Source organism: Corticium candelabrum, chromosome 2 (genome assembly GCF_963422355.1).
Source record: "Corticium candelabrum chromosome 2, ooCorCand1.1, whole genome shotgun sequence".
Classification (NCBI taxonomy): domain Eukaryota; kingdom Metazoa; phylum Porifera; class Homoscleromorpha; order Homosclerophorida; family Plakinidae; genus Corticium; species Corticium candelabrum.
The window spans coordinates 7,141,591-7,159,778 of NC_085086.1; the positions used below are offsets into that span (position 1 = coordinate 7,141,591).

Genomic DNA, 18,188 nt, shown 5'->3' on the forward strand with positions numbered 1-18,188 from the left:
AAAATTTGTATTTAGCCGGACAAACATGATTTGTTCGGTCAAATTAGCCAAACATCTTTCATGCAAGGCGCGGCGCTACTTGGCATTTACCTTCATCACAATGGTCAGGTTCTGCCACATCTTCTGTTCATAGTGGGCCGGGCTTAGTGAGCTCGTGCGGCGTACAATTTGCTGTTAAGGTTCTTAACTCATTAAGCAGGTTAAAAACAATGCTGCTAATCGACGAAGTAGCCAATTAGCAAGGTTATTAAACTGTCCACTGCGGTGGTATGTTATCAGGTGTTATATTATGTCACGTGGTTTTTGACAACCCTGATTGGTCGATACAGCGGGTACAAATCGTTTGTACGCTGGTATGTGCTGATACCCTACTGCTGTCAAGGGAAACGCGTACGTGTACTGTTGTTAGCTATGATCAACAGCACAACACAGCTGGTTTCAGTTAGGAACACCCAGATGATTTGATATGCCTCTAATGAGCTGCTAAACGGTAAATGGACTTAGAATCCATCTAATTAGTTACAGAACAGTTACTGACAAACAAGTAAGAAGTAGGGCGAATCTCAACTCCAGTAGAAAGAGATAGTCAAGCGGATGGTTTGCATTTTAGTGCGGTTCATATTTATGGTTAATTAATGAATGAAGGTTAAGTAAGAATAAAGAAAAATTGTTGTAGACGAACAAACCTTGTCACTAGCCGGACAAATCTGATTTTCCAGTCAATTTAGCCGTATAACTAGCCAGTACTATTTCCAGCACTGAGAACCTATTCCCTGTTTCCAAGGGCAGTTCCCATATTATCAACGGCCATCTCAAAATATGTGACTCAGTTGATGCGCTTCTCGTCGGCTGGGCTGAGATATGAAATGACAATTATATTATTAAATGGAACATGATAAGCTAACCCAACCGACGAGAATTTGACACAATTTACTCGTGCCAAGTCCATGGGTTAGGACGAGTAAGGTTCCTGTAATATGACATCGCAGACGGAATTATGACACACTCGACGCGATTGGCAGGATTTGGACGGGAGAGGTGTATGGCTACGCGAAACTCTAGCGCGCTGTCGTTGATTAGGTTATGACGCAAATTAGTTGTGCCAACATGATATGTCAGCCAAGCCAATGGAACTATGACACGCCGAACAAATTGGCTAGACACTATGAATGATGCCATCCTCTATGATTCGGAATCTAGATATAGAGGTGAAAATTCGTATTACGGATTACTTCACAGCCTCTCCTAGTTAGCTAATGAGAGAGGCTGTTTGAGTAGGTTTCTGAATACCAATTGGTATCATATTACGTTCGCAGACGTTGACGTGGCATTCATTTGCAACATTCTGAACAAAGGGTATTCACGGCTGAGCAACATTGGTAATGAAGACAGTCTTTCTTTGCGGCATTCTGCTTATTGCGGGGGTAAGCATGTCTACTTTGCAATAGATACATGTACTACAATCTAGAGCAGCTTTAGTAATTAGATTCGACCATCAAACATTTTAGTCACAGTCATATAAGAAACTGTATGGGACAATTCTAACAAAAATTGTACGTACGTATACTATAGCTAGCTCTGATATTCTGTTTCAGCTCTTTGTTGAGAATATTTTTGGAGAAGGATCTGGTCAATGTTTGGCCGGTAAACTCGTGGAATCGGTAAACGTTATATAATTATTAGCGTTAGTGAGGCAATTTTCTAAAGGATTTACTTTGCTTTAGTGCACGACTACAGTGCGATACTTGCAGGAAGAAATAAAGGTACGTGTGGCATGTGGCAAAGGAAGCATGCTGTTTGTTATTAACTTTAAAAGCAATATGTAAAAATTTGTGGTTACATGCATCACATATTGCCTGAGCATTCCTGAACGCTTTACAGAAAATGCAGCATTCATTCAACGAGAAAATTCAAGATCTGCTAGAGAACGGACGGCAGCGGGACAGAGAAATTGAGGTAGATATGCTGTGAAAAGTTTAGTTCTGTGTGCATGTACTACAAGATATCTAGACAGCGAATAGATTATTAGTATTACATAAAGAACAGACAGAAAATAAGCGAATTTTACCTCAAAGAGATATGATTCTTGTCCATTTTGTTGTCCCACTGAAATGCTGTGATTGACATGTTCTGCGTCCGTATTTGACGGATATCATATGCATTGTTCCACTCCTGCATGTATACATGCCTAGCTGTAAATGCACTTAGAGGGTTTAGTTCCAGATCTTAGTTACGCCGCAATGTGTGCGTAGCCATATATGCACCCAGGCTACGTGCACGTCTAGAAACCGTTAAAAATGGATGCAGCGTAACAAGAGTGTGTAGGTTGCCAATACTCTGTTACAATGTGAATCAGATGTAGTCTGAAAAAAAATTGCCATTGAACTGAGCTAGATGACTTTGATTGCAGACGAATGGATCATGGCTGCGTCTGTGAGGTAATGAGATACCATGGTGATAAGGTAGCAGTAAAGTGCTAAACCTGCTAGCTTACGTAGGTACGTATACCCTGCACTACAAGCAAAGCCGCCCAATATCTATTAACTAATTGGAACAAAATAACATCGCCCCGACACAACGAGATACGCCTTAACAACATGAAGACCAACATGAAATGAGCGACTGCTATAAATAGCTAGAGTAGACTGACAGGTAGAGGAGGTTCTGCACGCTTCCCCTTATTAGTGGAAATGTGACGTGCTTGTGTAAATAACAATGTTTACCTGATAAGTTTACACAAGGACATAACCAGATGCATTTATAGCTTGACCATTATTCAAATGCATGCCGTTGGTTGTTTTTGTGTGTTTTGTAACCTCAATTGGAATGGAGTTACCCAATGTCGTTCTACTGTATTCTCGCGTAGCCAGACCTCTCTCCACCGATTCATACTTCCGGGGCAAAATTGACCGGAAGTGTGACGCTAATGAAAGGGGTGTGGCTATGCGAGACTTTCTTTCTATTGGTGTGCATGGGTTCGATTTTCCGATTGGTGTGTAGGTTTGAGAGATAACATCTTCAATGATTACGGATATCCGGGCTAAGGGTCTAGAAGTCGTATTAATTAATTACAGTCTAAGTACAATAGACTTCTCACACAGCAGGTCATTCACGTATTAAAATGCAACTGCAGTCATATATAGCATTCAGTACCGTGTATTCTATTTGGGTGATCGACTCTCCGTATGGGTTACGACGATTTGAGATATATTCGAGTCAAGCAAAATTTGATCAAAAATTTTTTTGACTTTCTTTAGTACACATTATGAAATCAATCAGCATATTTTGAACGACCGACACAGCGGCTCATCACAAGGAGTAGAGTGGCTTGGGCTAGACTGGGCTATACACCCATCTTTTATGGGCGTGGTCATAAAAATTGTAGAATGTAAATATGTGTGACGATCACAGCTCTATATAGTATATTCCACCTTTTTCCAATCTGTATATCTGCTACTGATTCTACCGTATCAGTCAATTAGAACCAACAGAGTGGGCGTGTCCATAAAAGTAGGCGTGTCACGTAACATAATGAAGCTTCGCCCACAACCCATTTCAAGAGGTCACGCTACGCTCTGGCTCATCAGCAGCCACTCCTTAACTAATTAAAGTATAAAACTAAAATAGATCGATATTAATGATAATTTGTGTTATAGACATTAAGAGAAGCTTTATATACTACAAAATCCAGTCTGAATTCAACATTGAATCAGCACACAGAAGAAATAAAGGTGAGAGTTGAGAAGCGACAAATATTCTCGCTTTTCAAAATAATATACTAATGCATATGACATTGATAATAAATTTTAAATTAAAATCAAATTTTTAAACGACCAGTTGAGATTAGCGTTGCACAACATATATTCGGTAACTACAGCTAATAATAGTGTATTGACATAATAGTATACGTAGTACTATAAATTATGTTTAGCTAAAGGCAACACAACCGACATATTAGGTAGTTTCAGGGCAACAACTTTGGCAAACATTCATCACAAATTCAAAGATCTCTTTAATTATTTAAATCAACTTGTGCAGATGTTGTCGGTTAATTCCACTGGTCGTTTATAGGAGCTACAATCAGACGTGACAACTCTAAGGGATGACGTGAATCAGCAACAGTCAGATTTACAAGTTAGTAAACAACATATAAAATAGAATAGAAGATATATGTATCATGTATCTTTCTCTCTTCTCACACAGGATTTAACAGTCACTGTTATTGATGTGAATACCACGACACTTGAACAAGAAACAGACATACAGGTATTATTTTGCTAATAATAATAATCACTAAACTTTAGTATTTGTAGACGCTAAATATTGGTGCGCGATGTACATCTATATGTTGCAACAAGTGTTAATTAACTGTTATTCTTAGTAAGTGATTTTTCCTTGTGAAGTATACTAATAGCTATAGATACAAGTATACCATTGATTCAGTAATTTGTATTCTAGTTGGGCGATCAGCTCTCAGCATGGGTTTCAACGATTTGAGATCTCTTGCAGCTGGCGCAAAAATGGATTAAGATAATTTGACTTTCTCTAATACCAAACAACATATTGTGATGGCACGACACAGCGGCTCCTTAGCAGCCACAGTTATATAAATTAAAGTGAAATAATCTAAAATAGATATTAGTAATATGTGTGATTGTTGTAGACATTAAGAGAAGCTTTATATACTACAAAATCCAGTCTGAATGCGACATTGAATCAGCATACAGAAGAAATAAAGGTGAGAGTTAAAAAAACAAAAATATTCTTGTTTCTAAATAATGTACTAATGCATCTAACATTTATAATCAAATTTCGAATTCAAACCCAATATACAAACTGCAGATTGAGGGTATTGTTGCAAAACGAGTATTCCATAGCTACAGCGTATAATAAAGCATCGAAAATAATAAAATACGCGTAGCATTATATTATTTTTAAATTAATACAACATAACAGACATATAATGTAGTTTCTGGGCAATAAATTTAACTTTGAGAAAAAAAATATCACAAATTTAAAAGATCTCTTATGTAAATCAACTAGTGCAGATATTGTCGGTTAATTCCACTGGCTGTCTATAGGAGCTACAATCAGACGCGACAACTTTAAGGGATGACGTGAATCAGCAACAGTCAGATTTACAAGTTTGTAAACAACATGTAGAATAGAATAGAAAGCATGTATTACATAATACATGTCTTCTCTTACAGGATTTGACAGTTACTGTTATTAGTTTGAATACCACGACACATGAACAAGAAACAGACATACAGGTATTATTTGCTGATAATAATAATCACTAACTGAAATATTTCTTGACAATAGGTATGGGTGCGTGATGTACGTCTAGGTTCCAGCTAGGGTCAATTAACAATTATTCTTAAGAAAAACATATTGCCTCTGTAATGCATACTAATTAAAATTTAAGTTTTACATGGAAACCTAGCTACTGTCTTTAAAATCCATTAGATAATGTTTCAAGAACGATTAAATAATGCAATTTATTAAAAATATTAACATAAATTTTTTAAAAATCTAATTACAACTTCATTAGATCTCACCTGATATTGTAAAGATCCTTGAAATTTCATGATTGGTTGGTATACGAACGGCTGATCGAGGTTTTTGTTTCATTGTACAACACAGAGTTTGTGACTATTATTGAATAACTTATTAATAAAAGTTATAGTACATTGTAATAAGAAACAGACATACAGGCATCTATAACTTGATGATGATAATAATAAGTAAGCTAATATGTTTTTGGCAGTAGGTATTTGCGAGCGATATATTGTAAAAATGTGAAACATTATTAATGGAATTCTAATTTTGGTCGCAGGTACTCATTTACAAAAATTCCTGTAATATACATGTACGTCGACGCTGCTTCGTCATATACAATGCATCTAGCTGTCAACATTCTTGCTTAGATCAATCTTATTATTTGTATAAGTAATATACTAGAGAAAGATTAAAATACATTATTCTATTTACAGGAGAAACGTTTTAAATATTATTTAAAGTATTTAAATTAATATATACTAATGACATTACAGTAGGAAATGCAGGCAGTCTCTGAGCAACACAATTCAACTTTGGAGAACAAAACCATTCGTCACTAATAGATATAAAAATAATTTTATCCATTTCAACTAGAGCAGAAATTATCTGTAATAATGGTCATCTATAGAACATACAGTCAGACGTGAACGATTTACAGAGTGGCGAAACTCGACAAGACACGGATTTAAAAGTTAGTAAAACATAAAATTTGTTAAATAGAAATTAATTAATGCAAACTTTTACAATTTGCTTCTCTAGGAATTGACAATGACTGTTGATAAAGTAAATTCGACTATCCAGAGACAAGAGGCAGAACTAATGGTGAAATACTTAATGAATATTACTATACAAGATTATTTCTTTAGTGTTACAAAATAACACTTACTTTATAAATTGGCTTTGACATCTAAATACATAACTATAAAAGCAAAATTTGAAATTAGTTAGCGTTTCAACGAATTATTTATAACGAATTGCCATTTTTAATAATCGTACAAAATTTAGAACTTCAAAATTGATTTTAAATAGATATTAAAAACTTTCATTTTTATAAATAGAAATTATTTAAAACTTTGGTTATCATATTTTTAAATACAGTAAGAGAGAGTTAGCCCATGTATGTTTAGTCCATAAGACAATATTGGCACTAGAAGGAATGAATATTGCATTACAAGATGCATTTTAAAAATAAAATTTTAATTAAATTTAATTATTTGAAATTCATTTTTTTAAACAGACCAAAGAAAATATTCAAATATAAAAATTGATTGTAGAGATGATTGATCTGAAAATTAATATCAATATATACTATTCAGTATTTCCTCTCATTTCTATTTTTACTCTTTTCGAGATTCTTCTCTTTTTAATTTAGGTTTGCTTTAATTATATTAAAAAATTTAAGTAGCATAATTTATTAGAAAATCTACTAAAACGTGCGAAAATATTATGTACATACTAATTCTGCATTTTCTAGAACTTGAAGGACGATGTCAGTGACGTTAATGCTACTGTACAAGAACTAGCTGATGCACAGGTTACAGATTAATAATTGACACGTAATTAAATTTTAACACAAATCTATAACAAATGGATGTATAAACATACAATTGCCCACCACTGAATGCCTTAGCAAAATGACTGGTCGCAATTATTATTGCAGTCAAAAACATTTTTAGGAAACAGCAAGAGACATATTGTTAATGATGAGACCAAAAATTAATGTTGACACTAATTGATTCGTTGTGGGGAAGCAAAACTTAGTAGCCCTGAATCGCAAACCCAGACACAAACACACACACACACACACACACACACACACACACACACACACACACACCACCACCACCACCACCACCACCACCACCACCACCACCACCACCACCACCACCACCACCGCCACCGCCACTACCACCACCACCACCACCTCCACCACACACACACACACACACACACACACACACACACACACACACACACACACACACACACACAAACACACACACACACACACACACACACACACACACACACACACATACACACACACACACACACACACACACACACACACACACACACACACACACAAACACACAAACACACACACAAACTTCCCTTCGCTGCTTTCATTCCAACGAGAAACAATGTAGGCCAAGGTCACCATAGGAAATATGAGAGGAGTGGATGTTCTCTGACGGAAGGAACGTTCGTGGTTGTGTAGGTCTTGTTTTCGGAATTTTTGGTGACAGTACTGCCATTGAATAGTCAGGGACTAACACTGTTTCTGTATTCAGTGGTTTACAAGGCCGGTATGGTTTACAGCAGTAAAACCGCAACCATCAGAGCAGCAGTGTAGAGCAATTACTAATACCGTTTGTCTTGCTTCACGGCGACTTTTCTCTTCATTCTTAGGATTCTCTTGTTATTTCTTCTTTAATTAAATTTACTTTCCGTGTGGCTGGCCACATACTAATTATTCCTGCAGTCATTCCTATCTTGTGCTATTATCTTCGAAACCCCACCAAGACTGCAATTCCTCAAATCCCTCAGTACTAAATCGTTTCATCTAATTCTCTGGCCTCAGAGTGAACGTCTACATCAGTGATGTGATGCGCAACCCAAAGATTCCTTGGTAGAAGACTCTCGTCCATGCGCAAGATGTGACCTAATAACCGAAGACGTCGCTGTGTCATCACGGTGAAGATTCTTTGTAGGTGGGTTATCATTCTGATGGACGGGTCTCTTTTCCCATCCCAAAGGACAGTCTAAGGATGTAGAGGAGGCTCCTCATTACAAAACTCTGTAAACAATGTATCTGTAGCTCCAGAAGTACTGCTTTGCCAGACCATATAAGAGGGTGAAATGACTAACGAGACAAAGATGCTTAGTTTGGTTGTAGACTTGATCTTTCGCTGGTGAAAAAGGATGCGGTTAAGTAACTATATGACTGAAGCGCTTTCGTGACACGTATTTATATCTCAATTTCCAAGGATCAACTGTTGAAAACAGAACTTCCAAGGTAATGGTACTGGAAAGAGGGTACCAGCTCAATAAGATCACAATCAGAATGCAGAAAATTGGGCAATGGAGGAGGAGCATCATCTCCAATTAGGACAGCTGAACGCTTCGTCTTATTGTAAGGCCAGTGTGATCGCAAGACGAATCTAGAGATTCTAGCAGGGTAGATAGAATTTTATAAGAATCAGATTACATTGATATATCATCAGAATATTAGAAGTCTACCACTCAACCGCTGATGTAAGCTTCTTTCTGTTTCATACAAGATCAGCTATGAGAAGCACACACCTATGTCTGGTTGGTGATCAGTAATGACAAGTTGAATCACAGAGTCAAAATAGAGGCAGAACACTTTGCATAAGTGTCTAATTGTTGCTCATCGAGTTGCCAGTTGGATACTGATACACTGCCAGACATCATTGATGTCACACCATCTCACAAAAATAATTAAATAACTATTCCAAGATAGCGAAAACTTGTCCCAGCCCCATTCTGAAGATGAGCTATTGTAAAGCTCAAAGATGGCAAGGCTCCAGGAGATGACGGAATATCTGCTGAGTTGCTGAAGTTGGGAGGAGACGAAACTATCTCCTGGCTTACACTTCACTGTTCAACTCCATCTGGAGAAGTGACAGTATGTTTGAACCACATCATTGTCCCTCTTCACAAGAAGGGAATTCGTTCCTAATGCGACAACCACAGAGGCATTGCACTCTTGAGCATCCCCAGCTAGGGTTTTACTCGTGTTACATTCAACAGGATAAACCCAGAGTGGGAGGCCTTCTTGTGCGAGAACACGTGTGGATACCGCAAACGCAGAGGGTGCACGGACGAACTCTTTTCTCTCAGGGTGTTGACGTAAAAAGTCAAGGAGTACCATTTCCCTTTATACGTCTGTTTTTTAGAACTCCATAAGGCCTACGATGCCATCAATAGAGCATCTCTCTGGTCTGTTCTTCACTATTGCTACCACTTGCCATCTAAGTTGCTCAAAATTATTAAAGCATTGCACAGTAACACTTCTGCTGCTGTAATGACTTATGGTTCATCTCAGATCATTTCCCTGTATCTATTGGTGTCAAACAGGAATGTGTACTTGCTCCAACCTTATTCAACTTCTACACGCACATACACACACACACACACACACACACACACACACACACACACACACACACACGCACGCACGCACGCACACACACACACACACACACACACACACACACACACACACACACACACACAACACACACAATGGCAAATGGATAACACGCTGTGGTTCGTTATGTTTACACCCCCACCCAGCTGACTGGGTTTCTGTGCACAACGCAAAGCTAAGGGCCGTGCTGAGCAATCTCCTGAAGCCTGACCTGGTAATCGCAGGAGCACAGACTACGATTCCAACTGTGGTGTAGGAACTTGAAGTCCCACCTGGGCTCCAGTGGCTGATGGAATTTGTCGCAGTCTGGGTCTTTGCCATCGCAGTCAATGAAAATTTACTCATCTATACTACCGAGTCGAAAGAGGCAATTGTGTTTAAGTTGGTTACCGAAGGAAATTATGCCATAGCTCGCCATCAATATGACTTAAAAATTCAACTTTGCAAGTTCCAGGATGTGAACATTCCATAGAAGACCTTCTAACCAACTAAGACATCGCACTAAACACACACACACACACACACACACACACACACACACACACACACACACACACACACACACACACACACAGACAAACACACACACACACACACACACACACACACACACACACACACACACAGACACAGACACAGACACAGACACACAGACACACACAGACAAACACACACACACACACACACACACACACACACACACACACACACACACACACACGTACACAAACACACACACACAAACACACACACACACACACACACACACACACACACACACACACACACACACACACACACACACACACACACACACACACACACACACACACTACAGCTCTTCTTTATACATATAGATATTTGAAATCGCATTGACACATTGTCACTAAAAACAAAAATATTGGCAGAAAGGACAAGCTGGATAACAGAGAAATGTTTAAAGAACTTAAAATATTTGGAGGAACACAAAAACGTAAAAACAGAAAGACAAAGAGACAAACAAAAGACCCTCACATCGATAGATGCACGCAGGCAAGCGCACACAAACAAACAACCTAAAATGCCAGCAAACGAACAAACTTGGCAGGGAGACAAAACAAATGTTGTGTATTCTAACATTTGTAATGCTTAAATGGAAATTAATAAAGTCCTAGCTAGAGGAACACACAGTGGTTTAGCGCTGCATCAAAACAAACTTGATTGCATAGCTCAGCAATCAAGGTAGAAGGATGGTATGAACTGCAGGCAAAGCTGGATATGTGAAATATAGATATTAACAGCAAATAGCCCGAAAGCAGAGAAATATTTATTGCTTACCATGAAACTGAGACTTGCTTATTTATACGCTCTGATATCCGCCTTTGCCTGTTGTTCAGCCCAACCTTCCAACTTGATTGTGTATAGTAAGCAATCAAGTTTGCGGGGGCGTTGCGCTAAACGACGAAGTGTACACCATTATTGTTACACGTTGACTACAAAGTAAGTACTGTAATTATTAACTGTGTTATATGTTTTGCAGGATGCACCTACTGCTTTCGGTCAAGCTTACGGACTCGGTGGCACAAAAATCAAAAATGGACGTACGTTTCATGTTTACATAATAATATTTGTCCACGCTATAACAATTTCTAAGAAAGAAATGCTTATAATGCAGAAGTCAGTGAATGGCAATTTAATGCAATGCCTGAGGTTTCTGCTCCAATTAGAAGCGGCGGAATGGAGTTCGATGGCACATCCTTTACAGTACCAGAACAAGGATTCTATTACGTTTATGGTCAACTCGTAATTTCTGACACTGATACAGGAGATTGCGGATTTACTATCGACGTAACTACTGTTATGCCTCCGCTTGCTTTTCTGAGTGTTACCCATCCTGCATCCGCTGACAAGGATGTTACCATATTTGGAAGTGAAGTTCGTCGACTAGAACCAGGGGACGAAGTGGTAATGTCGACCTTAAATTGCACATACTCGTTCGACGCCGACAAAGCTCACTTTGGCATTTTTCAGTTGAAAGGTTAACTTCGACCTGATATGTCAGAGACATGTTTGGACAAGGAATAGTGAGAGGGATTTAGAATTGCTTTGTGTCGATAGCATGATAGTAAATGTTAGTTAGACGTCTAGGGAATTTCGCTGATTGTTTTGTTTGTTGAGATAGCTATATAGAAAATGTGTTAATCTGTAGTTTGCTGCTAGCATATATGTGACTGCATCATTTTTCAGAGCTAAATGATATATAATAGAACAAACTGACATCTCACGATTTATTACGTCATGTAAGCGAATAAATGGTGGGACTCAGTCGCTGGGACACTGGGGGCACGCGTGCATTGCTACGTACTTTGATAAATCCAGAATAGTGTGTCTTCAAATGTGAGTCTCTAGGATCTTATGTAGGGTTAGAAAGAATAATAGAGTAGATGTTATAAAGACGTTTAGCTATTGTTCTGCTGACTTTATGTCAGTGTATATCGTTCGTAGCTGATTACAAATGCGTTGATCTGTAGTTCTTTGTCATTTGTGACTGCCTGTTATGCCAGACAGTGTTCGAAATTGGGGTTTTTAGTCGCCATTGGCGACTAAGACTTACCGTCTGGCGACCAGACTTTACGGGGTAAGTCGCCAAACCTTGCGTGAGACTCGTCTACTTCTCTGTATCAGTGAAACGCAATTAGATACTTTAATTGTGCCCGTCTTAGCGTGTTGTGTACTCAGTAATTGTAGTAAGCATGACATGATGCTTATTCTACTAGGTAACGAATCTCAATTCTCCGGGGTAATTATAACATCACTTACACCATGCAATAATTTCATGTAAGTATTTTGGACAAGATGAAGAAAGGTAGAACGATGGAACGCGTTGGAAAATCAATCTAAACGCAACCAAGGCCTCAATTTGTACGATACTTAATTAGTAAATCCATTTAGAGTATGAACTGCTGCTTCTAAGCCTCCTTTTATTCACACCCCATGGCCAGTGGAGCCCTCCAGATGTTGGGTGGGCCAAGTCATGCTTGGCTAGGCTCTGCCCACTTGACAACTTTTGACTAAAGCCTTAGAGGTTGCGTGGAGCCTGGCTAAAGACAGCGTTACTAGAGGGTAGTCTAACTAGTAGTAGTATTGTACTAGTAGTACGTACAGTAACGGAAGTAAGCCGGGATATTGCAATCAAGTGCTTTACCAAATGATTCGTGGGGGGTCTCTCTACTGCAAACAGTAAGCGCGCATCAAGACGAGTGACTAGGTTTGCGAGGCATGTTCTGCCCTGCTGTAAACTTCCGAATTATGGTTGGTTTGTCTCACCTGTAGAGGTAAACAATAACTAATTTATTTAATCGCCTATACCAATTTCCGGAAGTTTTCACCAAACGCCTGTTGGTGGAAGTCCCATTTTTGAACAATGGGTGGACCATGGTCCACCTGGCCCAACCGGACCTGCACACCCATTTGAACTTTGAGTAAGAAGTGTAGAATCACGGTTATTGTATTAACTATATAGATATTAATGACTGGTATTTCAGTCATTATTATAAAAAGTATTAGCTAGTTGTGTTAGTATGCTTTGTTTGTTGGCTTTGTATCACCTCGCTACAGATTGGCGCTGCGAATCGTTTGTGTTTCATCTAGAAGGAAATGGCAAACACGGTTCTATGATTCCAGTCATTTGAGAGAATTTATATATCTATTGGCTTGTTCAAAGGAGAGGAAAACGAAAACTTCCTTCGATATTTTGACAGCTAGGTAAGACAGTTCTTCAATTTTTTTGCAGTTGGCCGAGATCGATCATACTATCAATAAAGCGACTAAACGAAACCTCCTCATGCACTAAGTGCCTTCATGAAGAACTACGCCTTCGCTTGGAGAATTCTATTCGTCCGAAAGAGTTTAATGACTATAATACGAATACACTGATTGAACTGATTAGATCCTTCTTTCGTCGCAAAGTAAATGTAATGATAGAGAGAGTGCGCCTATATCGTCGTCAACAACAGCAGGGTGAAGCCGTGCAGTAGTATACAATAGCGGTTTGCACTATACTGTCGACCCCCTTAATTTTTGTTAAAAGGGCAGACAGTTAACATTAATCTCTTGACTTGATTTCTAATTAGTTTTAAAGATTATGCAGATTATGTCTTTTTGTCACTTGTGCGCTAGGACAACTTCAAAACGCAAACTACGCAGGATCAATCTATCTGTATGGAACTTCCAGAAGGCAAATAAAAAGAGTGAAATGCTTGATATTATTATATCCTCTAGTAAACCAATTTTTGAAACTTCATGCTTTGTCACATTTTAGATAATTCATTATCTATATTATACACTAGACTCTGGTGCAGTTTACATGAAGGGCAGTCGACAAACAGACAAACAAACAAATACATCAATAAGCTAACAAAACGATGCTACATAAAAGATTTACACGACTACAGACTAAGAAGAGGTGCACCATAGACTCCAGAAATTCGAAGCTAAACTTCAGAATGCAATGAGACACGCCTACTTTTACGGACATTCCAGTTTTATTGATTTCTAATTGGCTGATATGGTGTAATGAATTGCAGATCCAAACTGGAAAAAAACGGTGTATATAATATATACAATTTTGGTCCTTACGCGTATTCAGAGAGCCAATTAGAAGAGAACGTTGCATTTAATATGATATCGCAACCCAGCCGACATTACGACACATTGAAGCGCTGAGCAGGATGTAGACGGGAACGGTCTGGATACTCGAAACTATGACTCGCTGTCGTCGGTAGGCTAAAAAGCAAGTTAGATGTGACAACATGATATCTCAGCCGACGGATTTATGACACGTCATACAACTGGCCAAAACTAAGAATGATACCATCTTTTATCTAGGACTCGGATTCTAGATGTAAATGTAAAATTCATATTATAGATATTACTTCACAGCCTCGCCTAATGAGAGTGACTGCTTGAGTAGGTTTCTGCATATCAATTGGTAGCATATTACAAGCGTGACATTCGTTTTCAACAATCTGAAGAAAGGTTTTTCACGGCTGAGCAACATCGGTGATAAAGACACTCTTTTTGTGCGGCATTCTGATAATTGGGGGGGGGGGGTAAGCATGTCTACTTTGCATTAGATGCATTTAAGGTGATAGAAGGCAGCCATTGTAGATTCGACTATCAAACATTTTGGTCTTTTATGAGCTAATATAGTGGAACTATTTGAACCAAACGTTACGTATACTATTCGAGCTTCGATATTTTTGCAGCTCTTTGTTGAGAAAGTATTTGAAAAAAAGGATCTAGTCAATGTTTGGCCGGTAAACTTGTGCAATCGGCAAATGTTATTATTTGCGTCGGTCAAGCAATTTTTTACATCATTTACTTTGTTTAGTGCACGACCACAGTGCGATACTTGCAAGAAGAAATGAAGGTACGTGTGCATAACATTGTCGCAAAGAAGCCATGCTGTTTCTATATATATATATTATATTTGCGGTACCACGCATATCTCTTCCATATTGGTTGAGCATTCTTGCATGTTTTACCAAAAATGCAGCATTCATTTCATGAGAAAATTCAAGAACTGCTAGAGAACGGACGGCAGCGAGACAGAGAATTTGAGGTAGATATACTGTAAAATTGTTAGTCATGTTTGCAAGTACTACAAGATAATCTAGACAGCAGACAACATGGCAATTAAGAATTGAGACCCAATTGGCTGCTATAGACAGAACAGACGAAAACTGAACGAAATTATCTTCAAAAAATATTATTCTATTATGATCATTATTTATCCCACTGAACTGCTGTGATTGACATGCAGCGCGGCCGTGATTGACGGCATTGTTCCAATAATGGATCCATGCGTAGCTACGGGCATTCGTTGCAGATCGTAGTCAGGTCGCAATTTTTCCGTAGCTAAGCATCAAGCTACTTCACGTGCAAACACGGTTCAAAGTTGTGCGTAACTCTAGGCTATAGTTGCCAATATTTTGGTACACAAATCCGACGCAGTCTGCAAAACCGTAGCTATCGAACCGTTTTAGATGACGTTGATTGAAGACGTATATACACGTACAGTCAGTGCTCGAAATTCCCACTCGCCTACTCGCCAAAGAAGACTCCCAATCAAAGTTTGAGAGTAGAAAGTAGCTGTCCACTCGCCACAGAAGCGGGTAGGATTGTCCGGAATTGTAGTCAGGAGGTGTTCAGTTGCGTATCTTGTAGGACAAATTGTGTACATGAGTATTGAAAACGGCAGGTTGGCTGTCAGAATCGTATTCATATCTATCGGAATTGTCCATTTATATTGCGCTGTGGGAAAGGATAGTTACATAGAACAGCTGATGAAACCGCAATCTCATTTATACTTGTGTGTACAACTAAAATGCCACCGCAAATAGACGACTGAAGGAATTCATTCTTACTAAAAATTAGTTGGGTATTGCTGTGATAGAAGAGTAGACAAAGAATGTGACTGCAAACCTGCAAACATTCCTTGTGAAACCGGACATGCCTAGAATGACGTTTTCTGAGTCCGCACCATACTCTTGTCATCTAGGCCTAAATGCTATTACCTATCTCTCTGTGTTATGATAAGTTCAAATTCACATTTAGGTTTAATTCTTCCAAAGCAATATCATGATCATGTTGTATAGCTGCCTTTCTGAAAACTTCTAGTCACCTGCAATATGCAGAGAGATGTAAGGACTGGATAGCTTCATAGCCAAATGTAGGCAAATTCAATCTAGTCTGAATCTACTCCTAAAGTCAACAGCACACCAGAGCTTGCACACAGCTACATGTATGCAGTCCACATGCACATGGATTTTACAGTATTGCTCAAGAATCTAAGATAAACAATTACATTGTAGGTGTAAATGAATCTATATAAAGCAGTCGTATAGAGCTTTTCCTACCGGGAGTTTTGTCTTTCGTCAGGCGACCTGGGCGTCTTACGCGTCGTTTGCGCTGTGAGTTTGGCTCCAAGAGCTTCCGAATCCGATGCAAATGGGTCTAAACAAGAAACGGCTGAAACGCAGTTCATGTGTTGAAGTGTAATCCCTGCTTGTCTCTGTACAACGTACGGGATCGTTGGCTGCATCTTGCATAAATAAATTATCGGCCCCCGGGAGTCGTTTATTGGAATAATATACGACTGATAAACTCCGCTTTGTTGGAACTAACGGTAAGCCCTTAGTGCATTTAGTGACGTCAGTGGTCGTCTGAAACCAGTCTCTCTCTACCTCGAGGATTGACTATCCGGGGAATGATGACGGCGAAGAGAGACTGGGTCGACTCTACCCTCTGTTCGCGTTAACTTTGCGCTCGGAAGTGACTAATGATGCAGCTGTATTTGTTCACCACTCTCAGATGTTAGGTGATATCCCATTAACTGTACCGTCTAGAGGTTCAAATTACAATGCAAAGACGTTAGGTAACAGTAGAGGAAGTCGCAGGCTATCATGACGCAGCAGAACGACAAGAAAAGTCAGAAATATCAAGCAACTACTTGCAAAACATGAGCAACTGTGAGTTGATGTCAAGGCAGCGGACCGTTTTGTGACCTTGATAATTGGCTACTTCTTGTATTAGCAATATTCTTGGTGTAACACCAAACCTTCTTAATAAGCTAAGAACCCTAACGACTCTTGATATGCAAAAGCTTTATCAAACCGCCTCTGTAATACATACGCCGTCGTTACCTTAACTATAGAAAATCCGTGAACTTGAGGTTTCGAACGATAGCGAAGATTGCCACAGCCTGCCCTGTTAAGCAGAAATTATTAACAGATTTTCAAACGTCAAAGTCAACGCGAACAGAGCGTAGTACACACTGCATTGCAACGTACAGTTGAATATAGCCAAGTAATACTAAAACAGACGGACAATGATTCCAAAAAAATAAACAGATTATATATATATATATATATATTATTTTCATTTTACCTGTCCTCCAATTAAATAGTTATGTCTTTGCGTCCATCATTATGAGATGCAGTGAACTTTCGCTCTGTTTCCGACGAAGACCCCATATCCTCTAAATTTCTCGCGAAGAGAGAATTTACCGGCGTACCGTCGGAGGGGCAGGGGAGGCTATAGTCTCAAACATTTTGGGCATGTCACTTCGCTTCAACCAAAACTATCATTTTAAGTTATTAAACAGTAACAGTCTTCTTAATCTCAGAGTAGTATGTTGACGATCGACGACGACGCTAACTATATCTCTGTGACAATACACATCATCATTTCGGTATGATAAAACGAGTTTCGAGAAGTCGTGGACACCTAAGAGCATGGAATTTCCTGCGGCTCTGCTACCTAATGATTTGCTTGCACTCCACGGTACTTTCTCCACAGGTTTATTCTATTTGTTAATTAATTAAAGGAGAACTCTTACCAAAATCAACAATCTCTCAGATGAAAGCTGTCACTTCATGACACAACACTTTGCAACCGTTCACTGCAG

General features: G+C 38.9%; 1 protein-coding gene across 2 annotated transcripts; it reads left to right on the top strand.

Annotated features, from left to right (window-relative positions):
- The first annotated feature begins 1,350 nt into the window (after nucleotides 1–1,350).
- On the top strand, nucleotides 1,351–11,996 carry LOC134198446 (calcium-binding and coiled-coil domain-containing protein 1-like). 2 transcript variants are annotated; one of them, XM_062667852.1, is made up of 16 exons: nucleotides 1,351–1,424; nucleotides 1,596–1,661; nucleotides 1,725–1,763; nucleotides 1,882–1,956; nucleotides 3,657–3,731; nucleotides 4,072–4,134; nucleotides 4,204–4,266; nucleotides 4,664–4,738; nucleotides 5,082–5,144; nucleotides 5,211–5,273; nucleotides 6,191–6,253; nucleotides 6,322–6,384; nucleotides 7,037–7,096; nucleotides 11,259–11,319; nucleotides 11,394–11,482; nucleotides 11,544–11,716. In XM_062667852.1, the coding sequence occupies exons 1-16, from the start codon at nucleotides 1,383–1,385 to the stop codon at nucleotides 11,568–11,570; spliced, it is 987 nt and encodes a 328-aa protein (XP_062523836.1). In that variant the 5' UTR covers nucleotides 1,351–1,382; the 3' UTR covers nucleotides 11,571–11,716. The 2 variants fall into 2 exon arrangements, with proteins under 2 accessions (XP_062523836.1, XP_062523835.1); XM_062667851.1 differs by having other exon boundaries at nucleotides 11,394–11,996.
- The last annotated feature ends 6,192 nt before the right edge of the window (nucleotides 11,997–18,188 follow it).